We start from the raw sequence: 23052 nt of genomic DNA, 5'->3' as shown, positions 1-23052 counted from the left end.
AAAATCCCAAGTCTAGTGGGGAGCTATATAGGATGGTGTACCAGGGAAGCACATGTGTGTTCAGGGCGTTAGGGTCTGAATAACACAGGGTAGCATCCAGGGTTACATGGTCACCAAGCAGCCATGTGATATTAGGCAAATTTATTAACCTCGCCTAGCTGCTATTTCCTCATGCGTAAAATGGACATAAGTATATGTGTACACTAGGCCTTTCTGAAAAATAAATGGGATAACAAATTTAAAGTTCTAGACAGTAAAGAAATGGTAGCAAGTATAATTGCTAGCAATAAGAGCAGTAATTTATATTATTTTTCTGTATCAATACTGTCCGATATAAATGCAAGCCATGCATGTAATTGAAAATTTTTAGTAGCCACCTTTTAAAAATTATAAAGAAATGGATGCTGCTGCTGCTAAGTCACTTCACTCATGTCCGACTCTGTGTGACCCCATAGACGGCAGCCCACCAGGCTCCCCCGTCCCTGGGATTCTCCAAGCAAGAACACTGGAGTGGGTTGCCATTTCCTTCTCCAATGCATGGAAGTGAAAAGTGAAAAGTGAAAGTGAAGTCACTCAGTCCTTTCCGACTCTTAGCGACCCCATAGACTGCAGCCTACCAGGCTCCTCTGTCCATGGGATTTTCCAGGCAAGAGTACTGGAGTGGGATGCCATTGCCTTCTCCGAGAAATGGATGAAGTACATGTTAATAACACATTGTATTTAACTCAATATATAGAAAGTGTTATTTTATCATGTAATCAAATTTTCAAAGTGTTAATGAGATGATGGCTTTCTTTTTTTAATAATGAGTCTTCAAAATTCAGTGCATCTTTTATCAGATCAGATCAGTCGCTCAGTCGTGTCCGACTCTTTACGACCCCATGAATCACAGCACGCCAGGACTCCCTGTCCATCACCAACTCCCGGAGTTCACTCAGACTCACGTCCATCCAGTCAGTGATGCCATCCAGCCATCTCATCCTCTGTCGTCCCCTTCTCCTCTTGCCCGCAATCCCTCCCAGCATCAGAGTCTTTTCCAATGAGTCAACTCTTGGCATGAGGTGGCCAAAGTACTGGAGTTTCAGCTTTAGCATCATTCCTTCCAAAGAAATCCCAGGGCTGATCTCCTTCAGAATGGACTGGTTGGATCTCCTTGCAGTCCAAGGGATTCTCAAGAGTCTTCTCCAACACCACAGTTCAAAAGCATCAATTCTTCGGTGCTCAGCCTTCTTCACAGTCCAACTCTCACATCCATACATGACCACAGGAAAAACCATAGCCTTGACTAGACGAACCTTTGTTGGCAATGTAATGTCTCTGCTTTTGAATATGCTATCTAGGTTGGTCATAACTTTCCTTCCAAGGAGTAAGCGTCTTTTAATTTCATGGCTGCAGTCACCATCTGCAGTGATTTTGGAGCCCAGAAAAATAAAGTCTGACACTGTTTCCACTGTTTCCCCATCTATCTCCCATGAAGTGATGGGACCGGATGCCATGATCTTCATTTTCTGAAGGCATCTTTTATAGCCTATCCTAATCAGTATGGGCTTCCTAAGTGACTCAGTGGTAAAGAATCGGCCTGCAATGCAGAAGGCACAAGAGACCCAGGTTCAATCCCTTGGTAGGGAAGATCCCCTGGAGAAGGAAATGACAGCCCACTCCAGTATTCTTGCCTGGGAAATCCCATGGACAGAGGAGCCTGGTGGGCTACAGTCCATGGGGTTGCTGAAGAGTCTGACACAACTTAGTTACTAAACAACAACAATAATAAGGATGCTAAATTTTCATCAGAAATACTTGATCTACATTTAGGTTACATAAAATTTAGTGTTGAAGAAGTGGATTCATACACCCAAGTTTTTCAAACACATTTACAAGTCTTCCTTTATGTACATCCAGCCTGACATAGCTGTGTGATTTATGGTAAATTATATCATCTTTCTAAGTCTTAGATTGCTCAGCAAATAGAAAAATAGATTTTTCACCAAATAGAAGAATGTTAGTGCTGTCCTTCTGTGTTTGTTGTGAAGGTTAATTCATTTATTCCACATTTTGACTGTAATGTGACAGACACAAGCCGACGGGTATGTGCCCTGCAAAGCGTGCCACGCACAGTGTGCTTGGGGCTGAGATATTTCGTGACGTTTTTCTTACATGATTATGCCATCGGACAGAGAGTGTGCATTTTCTAAGCCCAAGCATTCCTAAATAGTACACATCCTGGGATATCTTATCAGTGAACACATTACAAATTTTAAATGAAGTGCATGTTGACAGCTGTGATATGAATATCAATTCAGCCTTTCTTGGACTCATTAAATTGCATCATTTTGAGAAGGTGGGGGACTTTGTAGCTTTAAACATCAATATTATGGCTGGAGATGAAACTGAAACCTCAGGCCTGAAGGCCTGAGTCAAAGGACTCTGGTCTTAGAATAAGAAATATTCCATTAAATCAAGAACCATAATATTAATTATCTACATGGCTATAATTCAACTTAAAATATTTATATATGATTGGAATGAGCAAATGGCTAAATCGATTTTGAAATCTTCTTTGCATGTTTTTTATGAAGATTGGTTGATTTACATTGGCAGCTCATTTTAAAAATTTCAAGGGATTCATGAAATTGGTTAAGCTCATTTGCAGATTATTACCTTAATAGTTTCAGTACATTTTTTTCTCTATGATGGTTCCTTCCACCAACCTTATGTTGACTCACTCAAAAAAGAGTAAATTTTTAAAGTTATTGCAAAGCAATCATTTTGTTTTCATTTTCCGATTTGAAACATGAATGTGTAAGATTTCTCCTTTGGGGATTAAGGGATTATATATGAGCCATATCCATAAATAGGCACAAATATGTCTCCTGTGTGTGTTAGCCTGTGAATGTCATGGCCAAGGCTCCCTTTCTGCCATCTGCCACCCGGAAACTGGACTCTGTGAGTGCAAACCACACGTGACCGGACAGCGGTGTGACCAGTGCTTGGTAAGATGCCTCCACGTCCTTGCATACAATTCATGTGTGCATCAGTGTTGACGTCTGGAACTGGTTCAGATGAAATGGGATCACGACAGCCAGAAAGAGTGGGTGCCAGCAGCCCGGTGGTGGGAGCTGCTGTGCACCCACGTCTGGAGAGTGTGTATCAGTTCTCAGGGTGGTGGGATGATGTCACGAGTCCTTTGTGAGCTTGTGACACATGCAGGTGCTGATTTGGGAAATGTTCTAGTAGATACTTTTGTTTTTGTCATTCAGTCTCTAAGTCATGTCCGACTCTTTGCCACCCCACGGACAGCAGCATGCCAGGCTCCTCTGTCCTCTGCTATCTCCCAGAGTTTGCTCAAACTCATGTCCATCAAGTCGGTGGTTAGTAGGTTGCTGCTACTGCTAAGTTGCTTCAGTCGTGTCTGACTTTGTGCAGCCCCATGGATAGCAGCCCACCAGGCTCCTCTGTCCCTGGGATTCTTCAGGCAAGAATATTGGAGTGGGTTGCCGTTTCCTTCTCCATTAGTACTTACTGCTGCTGCTGCTGCTGCTAAGTCACGTCAGTCGTGTCCGACTCTGTGCGACCCCATAGATGGCAGCCTACCAGGCTCCGCCGTCCCTGGGATTCTCCAGGCAAGAATACTGGAGTTAGTAGTTACTAGTCACTGACTAAAATCTGTTCTGCCCCCATGAAACAGTACGGCTACTATGGGCTAGAGACGGGGCTCGGGTGCCTGCCCTGTAACTGCAGTGCCGGATCCCTGTCGGATGACTGCACACTGGAAGGCCAATGTCTCTGCGTCCCGGGTGTGGCCGGGGAGAAGTGCGACAGGTGTGCCCGTGGCTTCTATTCCTACCAGGACGGCGGCTGTACACGTAAGCGCTGGGATTCAGCGTTTCAGACTTCCCTGTAGTGCCTAAACTTTTCTTGGAACTCTCCTTCAACTTCGGACTAATTCTTTTAAATTCCTTTACGTTTTTTCTTCACGTGTAGGAATTCATTCCTTTTTTTCTGTTTCCTGATCTCTGTTCTGGGAAGTCCATAAGCCTTGGTCAGGCTGTACTAACTGTGTGAGCTTAGGCTAATGACTTGCCTTAGCTTTGGTCTCCTCATCCGTAAAGTGGAGGAGCCGATTAGACTCCATCCAGGAGTTACTGTTAAGGTGGTACTTAGAGTCCTTGGCACAGTGACTGGCACACAGAGGCTCAGTAAGCCTTAGCAGTCTGCTTTCCTCACCTGTGGAGGCCTTGCCTGGCCTTCTCTCTGTTTCTCCGCTGCCTCCTGATCATCTCTCATGCAACAGCCTCTCTTCAACAAGGAGAAGCCTCCGCCTCTCATGAGACACGGTGGGGTCCTGGGGATCATGAGGTCTCTTTAGGAGCTACAGGAGTGGTTGAGATTATTAACACAGGCAGACACTGCAGCAGCAGCATCTCTGACTCCTTTGGTTGACCCGACAGTCCTGATCCCTAACAAGACCCCGTATCTCTCTTTTAGCCTGCGACTGCGCTCACACCCAGAACACCTGTGACCCGGAGACCGGGGAGTGTGTGTGCCCGCCTCACACTCGGGGTGCAGCGTGCGAGGAGTGTGCAGACGGACACTGGGGCCACAACCTAGAGCTCGGATGCCAGGTGTGAGCTGCCACCGCATGTTTTCCCGACTGAGACCTACTTTGCTGTGTCCGGTTTCGTTCTGTTTCTTTTATCTGTGTGCTTAATTTTACCCTGTTGAGTAGCTTCATGGTTTCTAGTCATAAGTCAGCACCCATGGTGGGAATCAAAGTGGAAGAAGTGACATCCTTAAAATACAATATTCTAAACTTTCTTCAGCAGCCTACCTTTGAGAAATTGATAGCTTAGTAGATCAAAATTTTATTTTACTGCCTTTTAAATATATTCTGCAATATACACTATCTTCCAGGAGAAGGACATAAAGTGCTTTCCTGGGGCAGGGTACATATTGTCCCGTCTTCCACGGTTCTATTTTTCTGTGTTACTTTTGTCTGTTAAATATAGAGTTTGCATTTTGAAAACAGAGGGGACGTTACTCATCTTCTAACATGATTTTGCTGGACTGCTTTGACATACTAAGTAGATTGAATTTCAGTCCACAACTGTGGCCCAGCATGAGGGGTTCGACAATGTCCAGCAATGTGGGTCCTGTCTCTTGATGGCTTATGTCATGAGTCCAAAAAGCAGCAGTGAGAGAGGTCCGTTTGCTTGTATGGTTTCTCCAAGTTTCCTGTCGTCCCCGTCTGTACACATTGTGAAAATGTAAAAGCTACCTCTTGATTTATTTCCCTGTTTTCTCTTCCAGGCCTGTAATTGCAGTAGTGTGGGGTCGGCCAGCCAGCAGTGTGATGTAGTCACTGGCCACTGCTGGTGTTGGCCTGCATTCGGTGGACGGACCTGCGACCAGTGCTCCCCAGGGTACAGAGGCTTCCCCGACTGCGTGGCCTGTGACTGTGACCCCAGGGGGACCCTGGCCGACACCTGCGACCAGGAGCAGGGTCTCTGCAGCTGTGCCCGGGAAACCGGAGCCTGCTCTTGCAAGGTACTGGCCTCAACCCCACTTCCTTTCCACCCTCTCACTCGTCATCATGACTTCGGGGCTTTCACTATTTAAATAAGCACCTGGCTTCTAGATGCTTCTCTTAATGAGTTTGCACCGCCTTCTGGGTCTGAGGTTAAATTCTGTGTGTGCTCTTCTAGAGTGATGGATGATGCTTTAGATGGAATTCGTACAGTTTATTACAAGTGTCAGATGATGGAACTGATTTGAAAAACACGCCGAGTTTTCTATCATGTGTCCCGGTTGGCTGAGTAGCCAGTCTGGAATATACAGATAAAATAGATAACAGGGCTTCAGGAGAATGTGTGGTTGTACAGCTGGTAAGTAACTCTTCTCCTGCGCCTGCTGGGCAGACTGGAGGAAATTTGCATCGATTATTTTCCCAGGAGGTTAGATTTCAACATCGTACCTAGCTCTGTGAATTTTCATTCATTTTCCCATTGTGCTTTGTTACCAGAAGGTCCTTGACCACTTTCTCTGGTTCTTTCCTTGGGCCCAGGAGATGAAAGCCTGGTCCTGGGCTGATTGGTGGTGGGGGATGAGGGAGGGGAAACTCTAGTGGGTCGGGGGTGATGGGATTCTCAGTGGATGTGTGCTTGGTTCCCCGCGTCTGTGGTCTCAGTTCTCACCACAGACGGCCAGTGCAGGACAACCGGCCCAAGGCTCTTCGCCTGACTGCTCAACCAGTCCCATGGGGACTCACTCCAGGAGGATCCAGGCCCCCTCCTGGAGACTCACTAGGGTGTCTACATTTTCCTGAAGCTTCTGAGATGATTCAGATGATTAGCTGAGCTTGGCAATCACTGATTCTGAGAGAACCGATGCTTAGAGCGGTTGAGGAGCCAGCCTAAGAAGCAGCTGGTTCATCCATCCATGCCTGTTCATCCAAAACGGTTTCTGTGTTTGGTTCCATTTCCGTTTGTTCAGAAACTGTGTCTTCTTTTCTCAAGTAGAAGTGAGTCTATCGCTTTGTCCCCTTTAGGAAAACGTCGCTGGGCCTCAGTGCGGTGAGTGCCGAGCTGGCACCTTTGCTCTGGACGAGGCGGACCCTCGGGGATGCACGCCCTGCTTCTGCTTCGGGCTGTCACAGCTGTGCTCAGAGGCCGAGGGCTACGTGAGGACGCCGGTGAGTCACACGCGCATTAAGCGTTCTGTTTTTAACCCTCTACCCTTGGGAGCTGGGTCCAGGTGGGAGAGACAGTTAAGTACTTGTGTTGCATTTTCCTCTTCCTGCGTCAGAAATTCTAGGAAGCTAATTTGAGATCATTAAGAATTAGAACTCTAGGATTTCCCTGGTGGTCCAGTGGCTAAAGACTCTGAGCGCCCAATGCAGGGGGACCAGGTTTGATCCCTGGTCAGGGAACTAAACCCCGCATGCCACAGTAAAGATTTCGAGAGCTGCAATTAAGACCTGCGAGGCCTAAAAAATAAAAGCCTCAGAGCCCTGCCTCTGCTGTACAGGAAGTAAACGGAGCAGGAATGAAGACGTTGGTGTCGCTCTGTGTTAACCTGCCCATAGCTTTAGTCGGAAGATGAAGTTGCAGTATCTCAGTGGTCTCCTTCATGTCGCTCAACATTGCCCAGTATAGCACTTTCAGTTCATTTTAGTCCAGCTGTTTAAGTTTAAAAGAAAAGCCTTTCTTATTCTTGTTTGAGTAATGAAGCCATCTCACCTGAAACAGCGAAGCCTCTGACGGTCTGAGGTGCAGAGTTCATTCACGTTCTGTGTCCTCCCCTCCCTGACTAGGTGACGCTGGGCTCAGATCAGCCTCTGCTGCGTGTGGTTTCTCAGAGTAACCTCAAGGGCACAACCGAGGGGGTGTACTACCAGGCCCCCGATGTCCTGCTGGACGCCGTAACCGTCAGGCAGCAGGTCCACGCGGAGCCATTTTACTGGCGGCTGCCCGGGCAGTTTCAGGGAGACCAGGTAAGACAAGCACCCAGCCTAGAGCCCCATCCACCTTTCCTGGGGGCAGAGGTGCTGGTGGAAGTCACAAGGGCCTGGGTTGGCCTATTCCTAACTGGAGTGGGTATTAGTCTCCTCTTCTTTGAGGGGATGGAGTGATTAACACTTAGAAAAAGTCTTCCAGGTGAATGGTTCTTTTAATATTTTCATTAATTTTAAGGGGTTTCCCTGGTGGCTCAGATGGTAAAGAATCTGCCTGTGATTCAGGAGACCCAGGTTCAATCCCTGCATCAGAAAGATCCCCTGGAGAAGGGAATGGCTACCCAGTCTAGTATTCTTGCCTGGAGAATCTCCATGGACAGAGGAGTCTGGCAGGCTATAGTCCATAGGGTCACAAACGACTTAGCACACACACACATCAATTTTTAAAAGTCTTTTCAAGTGAAAGTCATATTCTTTTTCTCCCTTTTAAAGCAATCACTCCACAAACATTTATTTATTTATTTTTTTACTAATAGAGGCTCAATACAAGCCTGGGTGCTATGGCCTAGGAGGGTCTTCTCAAGAATTTGTCACCTATTTGGGGGAAAGAAAAGAAACTTGAAGACATTGTTTGCATTTTTGCTTATATAAATACATGAGTCAATGTGTGAATTCATCCTGATTTTTGAAACTTGGAAATATGTTCTCCAATGGTTATAGATCATGTTTATTTCAAAGGAGCTTGAAAATCATTAGAATGATTATCACATTGCTTTGTTACTTTGGAGCTCATCTTTGTTGGCATCATTAAGAGAAAACACTGGGGGGTGATGGGTTTGACTGTGACTTTGATGGTGGTGGTGGTGGTTTCAAAGGTGTACTTATCCCCAACTTATCAACTTGTATTCAATACATAAATGCAGCTTTTTGCAGCCAAACACACCTTTATAAAGTGGTTATAATATCATATATGAAACGAGTTGCCAGCCCAGGTTCAATGCACAATACTGGATGCTTGGGGCTGGTGCACTGGGACGACCCAGAGGGATGGTACGGGGAGGGAGGAGGGAGGAGGGTTCAGGATGGGGAACACGTGTATACCTGTGGCGGACTCATGTTGATATATGGCAAAACCAATACAATATTGTAAAGTTAAAAAATAAAATTAAAAAAAGGAAAAAAAAAATAAAGTGGTTTGTAAAACTTTTAAAGGATTGAGTACTTAACTACAGCTTGGATCAACTTAAGAATCCGGAACTAAGTAGAATTAGAAGGAAGCACGTGTCAAACAACATATTACACTCACGTGATGTATTTTTAAAGATTTCCTTCAAATGGCAGCAGGCTTATGCTGAAATATCTTTAAACCAAGGCTATGTCAGAGACGTAAACAGCACTTCTCTCCGACAGCTCCTGGCCTACGGCGGCACACTGCGCTACAGCGTGGCCTTCTATGCTTCCGATGGGATCGGCACCTCCAACCTGGAACCTCAGGTGCTCATCAAAGGAGGCCGGATCAGGAAGCAGGTCATCTACGTGGACGCGCCAGCCCCCGAGAACGGAGTGAGACAGGAGCAGGAAGTGGGGATGAAAGAGGTGACTGAGTGCTCTTTCCACATACACTCCTTGGGCTGGGAACTCTGCATGTAATGAAATCATGAAGCTGCTATAAATAAGAGAGAGTGAAGAAGGCTTTGGGTCAGAATTCCATTGGGTTTAGCAAGGTTTCTAAAAGGATTCAAATTTCTATTCTCAAGAAAGGCATATGAGGCTCATGTTCATTTAGTGCGAATGCAGCTTAAATCCTTTACCTGAATACAGGAGTCTCAGCCTACGGAGTCTCAGCCTATGAATGTAATGGTTCTGGGTTTTTGGATGCCCTTGAATTTGGGACGTGTGTGTTCCTTCCTCCAGGAGAGGTTTACTGATTGTTCTCTGTGTGGCTGGCCCCAGCGGAGGTGTTACGAGGTTGTTGATAAATGAGGTGGTGGGACTACTGCGCCCAGCAAGTGACAGGAGAGCTTCCATAGTTAAATTTAAGGTCACGCACAGAGCTGGGCTTACCGCTGGAGAAATCTCTAAAGGAATTAAGTTCATGTGCCTCTGATGATCTGTACCCTAACTTTAGTTGAATGTGCTTCTCATCCGCAGAGTTTTTGGAAATATTTTAACTCTGTTTCTGAAGAACCTGTCACACGTTCAGATTTTATGTCTGTTCTTAGCAACATTGAGTACATTCTTATCAAAGCCTCTTATGGCCAAGGATTACAGCAAAGCAGGTACTTGGAAATTTCTAGAATTTTTAATGTATCTTTCTTATTTGAAAGCAAACCTTAAGGATTTGGTTCACTTCATCTCCCATTACCCCATGTTGTTAATATATATATCTCTGTTCCTCACCAAAATCTTATTAAATATTAATGTTATTATGAAGTATGTGAAAATGACATGGATTATCCATCTCCTATAGTAATGTGGATATAGCTTGTAAGTACATGAGGATGATACCTTCCATATAAACAGCAAAGCAGTTCTACGTTTTCTGCCCTTCAACTGCAAGGCCCATTCTTTGTCACAGTGCATCAGGAATGCCATCCCTTGCTCATTTAGTATCACGATACTATCCCCTAAAGAGAGCCACCCAAGTTATGGCCAGACTAGTCCTTCGAGTTCTTGCAGGTATGCTTTCTCTAACATTGTTCTTAAGTTCTGAAAATCTGGCCGAGGACTTTCCCTGCGGAATGCACTAATGTGCATTTTGTGTGTTTTCACCCATTTCCTTTATAACTGTGAATGGCAACAACCCTCCACCTGGCAGGAAAGTTCTGGTTCTCTAGGTGCGCCAACATGATTGTGTAATGTGCTGTTTCTGAAAACTCTCTTTGTAAATATTAGTGCCTGCTTTCACACTTCTTAACCCAACGGTTTCACAGGATCTCAAATATTTCAATGGAGGTCGGCAGAAAGGTGGAAGAGTTACACGCAGGCAGGGAGGTGGCCCTCCTGTTAGAGAAGTGCGTCTGTCCTCCTGGCACGGCTGGACTCTCGTGTCAGGTAGGAGATGGTGGTTGAAGCCTGGCTCCTGGTTTGGGGTTGAAATATGCTTGTTAGAGCAGCTCTGAGAGATGACTAGCGTGTGCATTTCTGTTATGTCATTTTTTCCCCCTTTTAAAAATTACTTGTGGTAGGATAGGCATTTATCATCTTGACTATTTCTAAAGCATGCAGTTCAGTAGCAGGTGGGTCAGTTCACTCATGCTGCTGTGCAACCAACCTTCAGAATTCTTCATCTTATAAAACTGAAACTGTACCCATTAAACACTTACCCCTATGCCCACCCCCGGACTCACCCTTCTACTTTCTGTCTTATGAAACTGCTACTCTAGGCCCTTCATATAAGTGGAGTCATGCAGTATGTATCTTTTGGTGACCGGTCAGTTTCACAGGGCATGGTGCCCTCAAGATTCATCTATGTTGTAGGCCGTGTCAGAACCTGCTTCCTTCTTAAGGTTGAATCACATTCCACTGGCAGGATGGACCACATTGTGTTTATCCATCCATCCATTAGTGGACATTTGAGTTGCTTTCACCTTTGGCTATTGTCAATAATGCTGCTACAAACACAGGTGTAAAAATATGGCCAAGACCCCGGATTCAGTTCTTTGGGGTTTATACCCAGAAGCAGAATTGCTGGATCATGCGATAACTCTTTAGCTTTTTGATGACCCACCATACTAACCATCATACTGCTTTCCATAGTGACACACTTTTCTTTGTTCCCACCAGCAAAGCAGCAGCGTTCCAGTTTTTCCACCTTCCTGCCAACACTTACTATTTTCTGTTTTTTTTTGTTTGTTTTTTTGATAGTAACCGTGGGAGCTGGCATCTCATGGTGGTTTTGATTTGCACTTCCATGATGATTAGTGATGCTGAGCATCTTTTCATGTGCCAGTTATCTAGGCATCTTCTCTGGAGAAATGTGTATTCAAATCCTCTGCCCATTTCTTAATCGGATTTTTTCTTTGTTCACTTCCTTCCCTTTTGCCTCCCTCCAGGACTGCGCTCCTGGTTACCACAGAGGGAAGCTTCCGGAAGGTGATGGCGGGCGACCACGCCCTCTGCTGGCCCCGTGTGTGCCCTGCAATTGCAGTAACCACAGTGACGCCTGCGACCCGGAAACCGGGAAGTGTCTGGTGCGCTGCTTTGTGTGGGTGCTTGTCTGACATTCAAAATTGCAGCGGACTCTGAGTGTCTACTTTTCTGGTTTGAGATCACACCAGTTCCTTGATTTAGAGTATTTAAATTTAGCTAAATGTAAGGTATGCAAATATTTCCTTCAGAAAGGTCTAGCTAAGTGGCCTGACATGTTTGGTGGAAATTCTTTTATAAATTCTTTGAATTTGTTTATGGGTATCAATTTGGAAATGAGTTAAGTGTCTCTTGTTTTTACCTGCAGTAGAGGTGGTACATGAGAACTTTCTGTCATAGACTTTGAAGGGTCACCTGGACGTTTTTAGATGAGTTAAGGCCAAAGTTGAAAATGTATTTCTCTATGTAAGGTATTGCTTTCTCCTTGCCTTTGTTAAAAAGTACATGTTTTCCTGGAGGTCTTAGTGTGCATTTGCTTCCTGGCTCTCTCCCCCCAAACCATTAGTGACACAAGGAGAGCTCTGACCGCTGAAAAGGACCAAGAGCCTCAGACAGAAGGCTTGTGACCTTGACTGAAGACAAACTCTTGTGTCCAGGGTTTTGCTTTAGCCAACAAGATCTTATTGATAACACAGAATAATCTTATATTTTTTCCTTACTCCTGAAATCTCATTCTTTATGATAACTCATGTGGGAACATTGGTTCCCTGTCTAAATTGTGCTAAGACTGACTTGATGCAGGCAAAATAGCTCATTCAAGGAAAATGAGCTGCCCACCAAGACACACCAAAGCCTCCTAGATCCTGGCTGTAGCCTCATCACAGGAACCAGGGCTCCCACAGCAGATCTGTCTTCTTCTTTTATTCGGAAGCATCTTTCATATGTGGAATTTAAAGGCAGTCTTCCCTGGGAAAACTGTTAAACCATAGCCATGCACAGGTGAATTTAAAAGCTGAAATGCTGCATGGATTTCCTCAGTTAAAAAGATGTGTGTTCACCTTTGCTGACTCCATTAGATATCTGGGATTAAATAATTGTTCCAGTCATTCACGGTAAAAATGAAGATGCAGATAGCTACAACACTATTAAAAAATTTATTCATTCTAATCAGTTCATGCCCCAGGCAAAAGTAAAGTCCTAATACTGAAAACGAGAAAATCTCATTTAAGGATTTAAGGAGAATTGATTTCAGGTAACTTCGGGCAAGATGTAATTAGCTAGGAAGGTCCCTTGGCCCATCACAGAGACAAAGGTCATGTGGATAGTTGGGGAAATTCATGGTTCTTTCGAGATGCATCTTTCCTTGGGGAACTAATCATTTAACAAGATTAGGTACTCCTAGGGGCACTGAATCAGAGAAGGCAATGGCAACCCACTCCAGTACTCTTGCCTGGGAAATCCCATGGACAGAGGAGCCTGGTAGGCTACAGTCTATGGGGTCGCGAAGAGTCGGACACGACTGAGTGGCTTCACTTTCACTTTTCACTTTCATGCACTGGAGGAGGAAATGGCAACCCACTCCAGTGTTCTTGCCTGGAGAATCCCAGGGACGGGAGTCTGGTGGGCTACCGTCTATGGGGTCGCACAGAGTCGGACACGACTGACATGACTTAGCAGTGGCAGCAGTAGGGGGACTGAATGGGCTTCCCAGGTGGTGCTAGTGGTAAAGAACCCGCTGCCAGTGCAAGAGATGTGGGTTCGATCCCTGGGTCAGGAAGATCCCCTGCAGGAGGGCATAGCAACCCACTCCAATATTCTTGCCTGGAGAATCCCATGGATAGAGGAGTCTGGCAGGCTACAGTATATAAGGTCACAAAGAGTCAGACATGATTCAGTGACTCAGCGTGCACACACACATTGGATGAATCCAGTCTTATAATGAATGAAGGCCACAGAGCTGCCAGTGTTGAGGAATTTTAAAATATGACAAAAAATGCTCACGCTCCCTTGAGAATAAAAAACTGTCAACTGATATGAATTGGGGTGTTGCTGGGCTGTCCCCAGCTGAGAAGCTGTTCTAACAGTTTCCTATTGTTTTCTTCTCCTTTTGAAACGTGGGGTCCCAGAACTGTGGCCACAACACCACTGGCGACCACTGTGACACGTGTGCCCCTGGGTACTATGGGAAGGTGACCGGCTCGGCCAGTGACTGCTCTCCGTGCACCTGTCCTCACAGCCTGCCTGCCAGGTGAGCACACAGGTGTGCTGGCATGCCTCTGCCGCCCACCGCCGAAGCCGGATTGCTTCCACTGTCAGCTTCACTTTCCAGGGTTTCCATGGGATCCATCTTAGCGGATACTCTTCGTGTGTCCAGAAAAGCTAATTTTAAGAAAAAAGTGTTCATTCTCCCAGTATTCAAAAAGAATCTTTGCAAAAACAAAGTATCTGTGTGTTAGTACTGAGTGTTAGAATGAAATTAATAAAAGAAAGGAGATTCAGGTTTGATTTCTTTAAGACTAATTTTAGCCTCCAACCTCCATGTACAGTGTGCCCAGAGATGAATTATTATTAATTTTATGAAGAATGTTATGCAGAATTCAGTTCCTATTTAATGTAAGGTGGTTGGGATTAGAATGTATATATGCTGATGACTGATGAAGTTCAGAAAGGTTGCGTGGCGGTGAAATTTGGGCCAGGTTCCATCTTGTACACACGATGCTTGTACAGAATTATCTGAACACGTTAAAAAAACCCAGAGATTTTTAGTGGAAATTGGAATATCTGGGGGTCCTTTTGGTTTTGATGAAAATTGTAATTCATAAATAACATTTCATTCTTGCTTAGAGTATTTGGTAAGGCATTGAACGTGTGTAGATCAGATACCAACTTTTGGTTTACCAAAATGAAGTTTTCCTTTTAATTTGTTTGAATTTTGTCTCTTTTGTTGTCTCCAAGTAAGTGTTGCTTGACGTTGAATGCCTAATGAGAGGCATTGTGTAAACTTCTCTTGCAAACTGTCAGGCATCTTAAAATTTAGTGCTTGCTATTGTTTACTATTATTTAACTTTTTGTATTAAATCTGTATGTAAATGTTGAATCATTAATTCCAACCCTGTCATCTGAGCTATAGGAATACTTGCAAATGTGCATAAAGAGGAGCACTACTTATGTTGTTGTTCTTTAGTTGCTCAGTCATGTTCGACTCTTTGTGACCCCCTGGACTATAGCCTACTAGGCCTCTCTGTCCATGGAATTCTCCAGGCAAGAATACTGCAGTGGGGTGGCATTTCCCTCTCCAGGGTATCTTTCTGACCCAGGAATGGAACCTGTGTTTCCTGCTTCACAGGTGGATTCTTTACTACTGAGCTACCTGGGAAGCCTGGCATTGTTTGCACTCACAAGAAATTGGAGGTGTGGAGCTGAAATATACCTACAGGGGATTGATTAAATGCCTCAAGTATCTTTTGGAAGACACCTAGAGTGAAATATTATACTAACACTGAGAAAAGAATAAGGCATATCTGTGTGTACAGACAGAGAAGGCAATGGCACCCCATTCCAGTACTCTTGCCTGGAAAATCCCATGGATGGAGGAGCCTGGTAGGCTGCAGTCCATGGGGTTGCAAAGAGTTGTACACGACTGAGCAACTTCACTTTCACTTTTCACTTTCATGCATTGGAGAAGGAAATGGCAACCCACTCCAGTGTTCTTGCCTGGAGAATCCCAGGGACGGGGGAGCCTGGTAGGCTGCCATCTATGGGGTCGCACAGAGTCAGACACGACTGAAGCGACTTAGCAGCAGCAGCAGCAGCAGTGTGTACAGAATTGGAGAAATGCCAGTCAAATTATGAAATTGAATATATGATGTGATGCCCTTTGGGGAACCATTCAAATCCATATGTGTCTCCACATCCACAGCTCCATGGCTATACGTGCCTGGAATGTCAGGATGGGTATTTCACCTTTCTACTTTGCACAGTTCTGTACTGTTTGTGTATTTTACTTCTTCAATCACAGAAGGTCCACACCATCCCCACAACCTCCTTCACATTGGTAAACTAATAGGTACACAATTAGGAAGTGGCTGTGAGATTGTGAACATGCTGTGTGTGCTGTGCATCTGAGAGGCCCCCAGAGATGTTTTTTTTCTATTAATACACATTTTGTGTTTCCACTGAAGTCTGTCTATTTAGTGCCGAAGGAGGAAAAAGGTCAGAAGTGAAGTGGGGCTCATAGCAACCAACTGACTCATGCTGGGAACTTCTCTTACCGGCCAGATACCCTGGCATTTTTTAGTGGCTTGCAGGTACCCAGCTGAGCCTCCAGTTGGTGACTTAAAATGTGGAGACTAAAGTGGTTAGAAAAAAGGAATATACCAGAAGCTGAAGTCCCAGAGTGAGGGCTCAGCATCCGAATGGATTGTTCAGTTTTGAGAGGCTCCATCTTATTGCTACTAAAGCTCCTCACCTGACTCCCTACTTAGGTCCAGTGACCTCGAGCCCACCTTCACTCTCTGCTCTTTCCAGACTTCTCCCCCTGGCCTTCCACTGCAGTCGGGTGAATCCCCAGCACTCTTCCGGCTCACTTCTCCCTGCTGGGCCCACGTTTGCTCATAGTCAGCTATGGTTCTCCAGCCACCCTTTCATCTAATCAGTCAGATAATTCACGCAAGTCTCAAACAAGCCCCTTTCCACTTGAGAAGCTTTCTCGTTCGATGACTAATTGGTCGTCCTCTGTAAATGGGTCTCCATCCCCTCAACACTCATGTGGTTGTCACTGGATAGGCATCTGTGAATGTCTTCTGGACCCACTTGTATTGACTACATGGTTGTTTTGTTTCTGCCCAATAGAGTTTAAGCCCTAAAAAGCTTGCCCAGGTGTCCAGTTTGTAATTACTTATTTTTTAGAACAGTATCATGTACTCTTAAGAGTAATGAATACCCTAAGAAAGATCTGAAGTTGTATGTCTGAAAATTCAAAAAAATTCTTCTCTTCCAGCTACAGTCCCACTTGCGTCTTGGAAGGCGATCATGATTTCCGCTGCGATGCCTGTTTTGTGGGTTATGAAGGACAGTATTGTGAAAGGTGTGTTGCCTGCTCCTTTTATATGCACAGGACATATTTACAGAAGTGATGGGGAGTCGTTACCAGTTTGATAATGCAAAACCAGACCCCCTGGGTAATAAGGCAGGTAAAGGCACTTCCTTGTGACCATCTTGTCCTCCTTTGAAGGAATAGAGTGCAGAGGGAGGTGAGCGGACCTGTGTGCTCCGCGATTCATGGGGCAGAAGTGATGACTGTCCCTGGGTGGCTGCTCTGTGTGTTCACTCACTCACTGGTGTGGACCCTGCCTTCTGTCCTCCCGTCTCCTTCTGCAGGTGCTCATCCGGTTACTATGGGAACCCTCGGATGCCAGGCGGCACCTGCCAGAGGTGTGACTGCAGCCCACACGGCTCTGTCCACGGCGACTGTGACCGTGGGTCCGGGCAGTGCATCTGCCGGCCGGGGGCCGCGGGGCTCCGCTGCGGGGACTGTGAACCGAGGCACATTTTGGTGGAAAGCGACTGTGTGTGTGAGTGTCACCCCTCCGAAGGGCTAAGGAGGGTTTCTTTTCTTGGATGGTTTCCTGGTACCAAGTGGTGTCTGCAGGCTAAGCTCAAGGGCTAAGTTGCTCTGCGGCATGTGAGATCTTAGTTTCCTGCCCAGGGATTGAACCTGCATCTCCTGCATTGCAAGGTGGATTCTTAACCACTGGAGCCCCAGAGAAGTCCCTAGATGTTATTACAGGAAGGATGGGCACCCATCCCAACCCGGGCAGACTCTTTGCTGTAACTTGAACATCCTCTTTCTTGTAGCCTGTGATGATGACTGTGTGGGTGTCCTGCTGAATGACTTGGCCCACGTTGGGGATGCCATCCTGTCTGTGAACCTCACCAGCACCATCCCTCTCCCATATGGGGTTTTGTCAGACCTGGAAAATAGAACAAAGTCTCTCTGGGTAGGTACTGCAAATACAGAGATGGATAGAAGTGTGTGTCACAGGAAGTTGAAGAGTTGGTTGGGACCCTAGGGGTCATTCTGTCTGTCCTCCGCCAGTGCAGGAGTCTCAGTCCCAGTGTCTGGGGCTGGGAGCTGCCCAGCCTTCTCCCTCTGAACCTGACCGAGAACTGCATTGTCCACATGATTACTGGTTTCACTGTGCAACAGCCCTGATTGTTCAAGACTTGATCCACAGATGCCTCCTGTGTATAAATTCTTCCTCTGTGCTCCTCCTGCTGCCTGTGGAAGAAGCCAAGGTCCACTCGCCCCTGTTGATAACAGGTCTTTGGACAGAAAGCAGCTGTCTTAATACAAACACAGAAAATGAATTGAGATGGCATTGTCTTTAATGTGCTGAATGAAGAGGAATTGTTTTCTTTCCATCAATGTATTATTCTTAACTAGAGTTGCAGGGCACAAAGGTTCCTCCTCCCTTGAAGACTATATAAAAATCTCTGGGGATAAATCATAGTTTTTATGTTTAGTTAAAATCTGTGTTTTTGATCTGGGTCCAAAAGATGATGGGAAGGTAAGAAATTGACTTGCTAGACAGCATTTTTTATTCTAATTGGGGGGAAAAAATTGAATCTAAATTTGGCTCGAAGCCTATGCTTTAGAATTTGAGGTATTTAATTCACCGTGTCATGCCATAATGCTGATGTGTGTTTGTGTGTGCAATCCAGCTGCTTCAATGATCCGCTGTTGTTAATATTGGTCCTTTCTCTATAGATTTAATGGAGTTAAGAAAGGTTAGGAAACTGTAAGAGATGTTTCTATGTTATTTTTCCTGAAATAGAACAAAATGTTTTCAAACATAAGGGGGAAAAAAAGAAACAAGTGTTGAAATTTCTTTTCCACTCACCAGAGATACAATCAATAAATACTACCTTCCATCAGTTTGGTTTCCAACTGTACAACTATATTTTTTACCACGTGAGATGAATACTTGATTTCAACTTTAATTCTTAAGTGATTTGCTCCCATTTAAAGCACTTTGTCAGCTCCTTTGTATGACCTTTTTATGTTTATATAAAGGACTCAGGAGCTTGAGATTGTGAACCCTCAACTATTTCTTGTTTCCACTGTTGACCTACATAGCAATGTGGGCAGGTTAATAACTGTCCTGACCATAGACAGTAATCTCGCCCCTTCACGGGTTGTTATAAGGTTTGAGTAGCGTCACACAAATAAAGAAATTAGAGGACTGTTGGCATAAATTAAATACTTAATTGTTGTAATTATAAAGGCTTTTCTTTGCTTAATACTTTTGTATTTTAGCTTAGTAAGCGTTTTTTTTTAGGTGTTAGCAATTACAATTAAAATTTATGTGACTCTGCTGTTGAAATTCTGCCAGAGCCACCCAGGAACTGCAGCATTGTCAATTCCACACAGCACACCAGGCTTTACGTTTATATCTACATGGGAAATATAATGCACAAGACCGCAGTCTGGAAATGTGTTCTGTAATCCAAACTTCAGTGAATGTGGTTCATTTTATGTTTTAATGCAATGTCAGGGAAAAGAGAATTTCTTTCCGTGAACAAAAAAGGTAATGACAGGTGATTCTTAGTTAAGAACCAGAAGATTTTTTTTGAAGCATTATAATTTGTTTTCTTCATTCTTTTAGGACTCTTTATTAAAAGAAAATACGCAAAAAGAACTGGTGAAAATTCAACTTGAAGGCGTCTCAGAACAAACGGAGGACCTGCAAAGAGAAGTAAGTTCTTCATATAAAGGGTCCGCTCTGCCTGCACCCCCACCCCCAGCCCTTGTGAGCACTGGCATGGGGACCTCTTGGAAGGTCATGAACAGATCAGGGCAGCCCCCTACTCCCAGGAGCTGTGTTCCAGCTCCTGTAAAGTCAGATTGAGTAGGTTCTGATGGAGCCAGTCTCTGTGCTTTGGTGGGAAGGGGCCCCTGACTTAAGCTGTCCCCTCTGCTGAAGGAGGAGTCGGTCTGTCAGTTAACATCACCGCTTACTTTCTCCTGTGAATCAAGGTTGGGCAGGATGAAAAGATGGGGGTCTTTTCCCCATCCCGTATTCACTGCACATGGTGAGCACTGTTTTCTCCCCCCCGCCTGCCCCCAGCACCAGCACAGGCAGCTCCTCCTGGGGTGTCTGCAACACTTAGACTTCGGCCCCTACTTCTGATGGTCTCACTTTGAATGGCAGGACAGTTCACTTTGATGCCAGCAGGGGGTTATTCATTCTGTTCAGCCCAGGCCAGATGAATGGTTTTTAGTGACCAAAAAAATAATCTGCTTATTTGCAGATGGTGAGGGAGGCCTATTGTCAAATTTATGATTTTCACTTTAAAATTGTGTGCCTATGTGTGTGTGAGTACATAGATGTGTGTCTTTTGAAAGTGAAAGTGTTAGTCACTTTTGACCCCATGGATTATAGCCCTCTGGGCTCCTCTGTCCATGGGATTCTCCAGGCAAGAATACTGGGGTGGGTTGCCATTCCCTTCTCCAGGGGATCTTCCCACCCAGGGATCAAACTCAGGTCTCCCGCTTTGCAGGCAGATTCTTCCCCTTCCGAGCCACCAGGAAAGTCCCATCTCTGTATATATACGTCTTGTCTCTGTCTCTCAACGTTCACACGCGTACACAATCATGCACCGTAAAATGCAGTAGCTTGGCTTCTGTTAATTTAGAATTAGTGACCATTTGGGAAGAGTTGAAGGGTTTCTGTGTGGGCTTTTAAAGTACCCGAGCAAGCAAACGTTTGGTAGGAGTGATAAGCCAATTAAAATAAATTGTTTCTATCCATTAAAGAAGATTCTCTTTGGATTTTGACTAGAAAACACTTTTAGAACCATTCTGAGTTACTTACTTTGGGCTTCCCTTGTGGATCAGCTAGTAAAGAATCCGCCTGCAGTGAAGGAGACCTGGATTCAATCACTGGGTTGGGAAGATCCCCTGGAGAAGTGAAAGGCTACCCACTCCAGTATTCTGGCCTAGAGAATTCCACGGACTGTACAGTCCATGGGTTCGCAAAGAGTTGGACACTATTGAGCGACTTTCAGTTCTGGGAGTTACTTTACGTTCTTAGAAATTACAGACAACCTTCCTTCCCACAAATTGTTGTTGTTTAGTCTCACCAAGTCATGTCTGACTCTTTTGCGATCCCATGAACTGTAAGCTCATCAGGCTCCTCTGTCCATGAGATTTCCCTGGCAAGAATACTGGAGTGGGTTGCCATTTCCTGCTCCAGGAGATCTTCCCGGATCAGGAAATGAACTTGGGTTTCCTGCATTGGCAGGTGGATTCTTTACTGCTGAGCCACCAGGGAAGCCCTTCACAAATTAGAATACCCTTAATAAAAACAACAGCTGAGAGTAACTAACAGGCGTGAAGTCCTGTGATTCAAGTGTTATAATTACTCCAAGTTATGGATGAGGCTGTCCAGCCTGGCAAAAGCAGGTCTATTTGCCTAACTCTGTGTCTTAACTGCTTGACTAAGTTCTCATGGTCAATACAAATTAGTAAGATTTTACTTTCTAGATTCTGCAAATTTGGGTCCTAACATGAACATGAGGTCTCCACAGTGGCAACACCTGGGAGATTCTGTGGTTTGATAGCCGATTAGGCTGCTTTTTAAAATGTACCATCTTTTTTCACCAAGAGTGAGCAGTCCATCATTTCATAAACCACGTAGTTCATTTCCAACCCTGCACTGTTGACCTTGGCATCCATGATGGTGAACCTTTTCTGTGTTCTAGAATATGTTTTGTTGCTTAAAAGAGACAACATCTGGCATACTGAAGCTTGCATTTTATTCAGAGCGAAACTCACCCGAGGCCTTTATTTTCCATCAGCTTGACAGAGTGTTGACACGTAGTGAGCAGGTGACCAGGGCCACTGAAAGAATCCTGGACAAGAGTGTGGACCTTATTAAGTTGACCGAGAAGCTGCAGACAGACATCGAAGGTAGTGTCCTCAGAACTTTGCTTGATGAGTCTGGCTTATTTGGTAGGGAAAGCCTACTCTCTTCACTCAGCACTTGAATAGCCATGACTTGCACTGGACTCTTGGGGCCTTCCACTGTCCACACCCAATGTGCTAAGTCACTTCAGTTGTGTCCAACTCTTTGAGACCCCATGAACTGTAGCCCCTCAGGCTCCTCTGTCCATGGGATTTCCAAGGCAAGAATACTGGAGTGGGTAGCCATTCCCCTCTCCAGGGGATCTTCCCAACACAGGGGTTGAAACCCAGATCTCTTGCCTTGGCAGGTGGATTCTTTACAGCTGAGCCAATACAAATCAGACTTTATAAGGCAGAAAGTAAAGACATTATTAGCACGAAAGACATTTTTTAAAAAGGAGTAGTATCAAGTATTGGTGGTTGTTCAAAGAGTAAACGTTACTGAGAGCTTCTACATGCAGATGTTCCTGGCAGGGGCAGGGAATGCTGCAGTGATCGTGATGCCTCAGCCCTGCCTGGACAGGGTTCATGGGTACCGGGGAAGCAGACAGGAAATAAAACAAGATCCCAGGTTCCTGAATGTTTTTTTAAATACTTTTTAAAAATATTTATTTTTGGCTGTGCTGGGTCTTTACTGCTGTGTGGTTTTTTCTCTATTGCTGCGAGCGGGGGCTACTCTGCAGTTGTGGTGTGAGGGCTTCTCATTGCAGTGACATCTTTTATTGCAGAGCACGGGCTCTAGGGTGCACGGGCTTTGGTAGTCATGATGTGAGCTCAGCAGTTGCAGCTCCTGGGCTCTAGAGCACAGGCTCGGTAGTTGTGCCATACGGGCTTAGTTGCTCCTTGGCTTGTGGGATCTTCCCAGACCAGGGATCGAACCCGAGTCTCCTGTATTGGCAGGCAGGTTTTTTACCACTGAGCCACCAGGGAAGCCCCTCTCAAGTGTGTTGACAGGGCATGTCCAGAGCGCACTGGATACACGGCCTAACCTGGCCTGGTTAGAGGGTCAGCCCAGTGTAGGTGGGCAGAGCAGCCTCACTGGAGAAGGTTCTAAGTTCTCCCATCCTAGGACTGTCTACTTTTGAGAGAGTTATTCAGTGATTGATGAACTTTCTCCATAGAAATGATCAAAAAGGCTATGACTATAAATCAGACGCTGGATGATGATGTCCAGCTGCCCAGCTCTACTCTTCAGGACATGCAGGAGAACATCACGGCTTTGTTGGAAGTCCTACGGAAAAGGCAGTTCCTGCCGCTGCACCAAAATGCCACCCTGGAACTCAAGTAAGTTCCTGAACGGCGCTCATCACACGACCAGTTAGAGGGAAGAATGTGACAGTGGAGGAGGAGGGAGGCAGGTGGAAGGAGGGGAAGGGAAGTAAGTTCTCAGAGGGACAGAGTGCCACAGGAGAAGAGAGGGGTACGACTCCCCCACCGACAGACTACAGTGTGATCAATGGCAGTGCTTCTGCCTGTGCTATTATGTCTAGATTTGGTTTTTCTCCGTGACCCTGAAACACCTTTTCGACTTAGCGTGAACAAACAA

At 45.3% G+C, this 23052-nt stretch overlaps 1 protein-coding gene across 1 annotated transcript in view; it reads left to right on the top strand.

The window, feature by feature from the left end:
• Positions 1 to 23052, top strand: part of LAMA1 (laminin subunit alpha 1) — a 116829-nt gene that overhangs the window by 58534 nt on the left and 35243 nt on the right. Inside the window, exons 20-36 of the mRNA XM_055559307.1 lie at positions 2884 to 2990; positions 3686 to 3863; positions 4486 to 4622; positions 5308 to 5544; positions 6545 to 6688; positions 7310 to 7489; positions 8861 to 9046; positions 9602 to 9729; positions 10384 to 10504; positions 11506 to 11643; positions 13666 to 13787; positions 16539 to 16625; positions 16919 to 17112; positions 17396 to 17538; positions 19207 to 19296; positions 21401 to 21512; positions 22628 to 22790. Coding sequence (XP_055415282.1) covers positions 2884 to 2990; positions 3686 to 3863; positions 4486 to 4622; positions 5308 to 5544; positions 6545 to 6688; positions 7310 to 7489; positions 8861 to 9046; positions 9602 to 9729; positions 10384 to 10504; positions 11506 to 11643; positions 13666 to 13787; positions 16539 to 16625; positions 16919 to 17112; positions 17396 to 17538; positions 19207 to 19296; positions 21401 to 21512; positions 22628 to 22790 — 2467 coding nt within the window. The remainder of the gene's footprint in view (positions 1 to 2883; positions 2991 to 3685; positions 3864 to 4485; positions 4623 to 5307; positions 5545 to 6544; positions 6689 to 7309; positions 7490 to 8860; positions 9047 to 9601; positions 9730 to 10383; positions 10505 to 11505; positions 11644 to 13665; positions 13788 to 16538; positions 16626 to 16918; positions 17113 to 17395; positions 17539 to 19206; positions 19297 to 21400; positions 21513 to 22627; positions 22791 to 23052) is intronic.

The sequence above is a fragment of the Bubalus kerabau genome, chromosome 21 (genome assembly GCF_029407905.1).
Source record: "Bubalus kerabau isolate K-KA32 ecotype Philippines breed swamp buffalo chromosome 21, PCC_UOA_SB_1v2, whole genome shotgun sequence".
NCBI classification, from domain to species: Eukaryota; Metazoa; Chordata; class Mammalia; order Artiodactyla; family Bovidae; genus Bubalus; species Bubalus kerabau.
The sequence above is the reverse complement of the archived record's forward strand: the minus strand, read 5'-3'. Positions and strand labels throughout refer to the sequence as shown.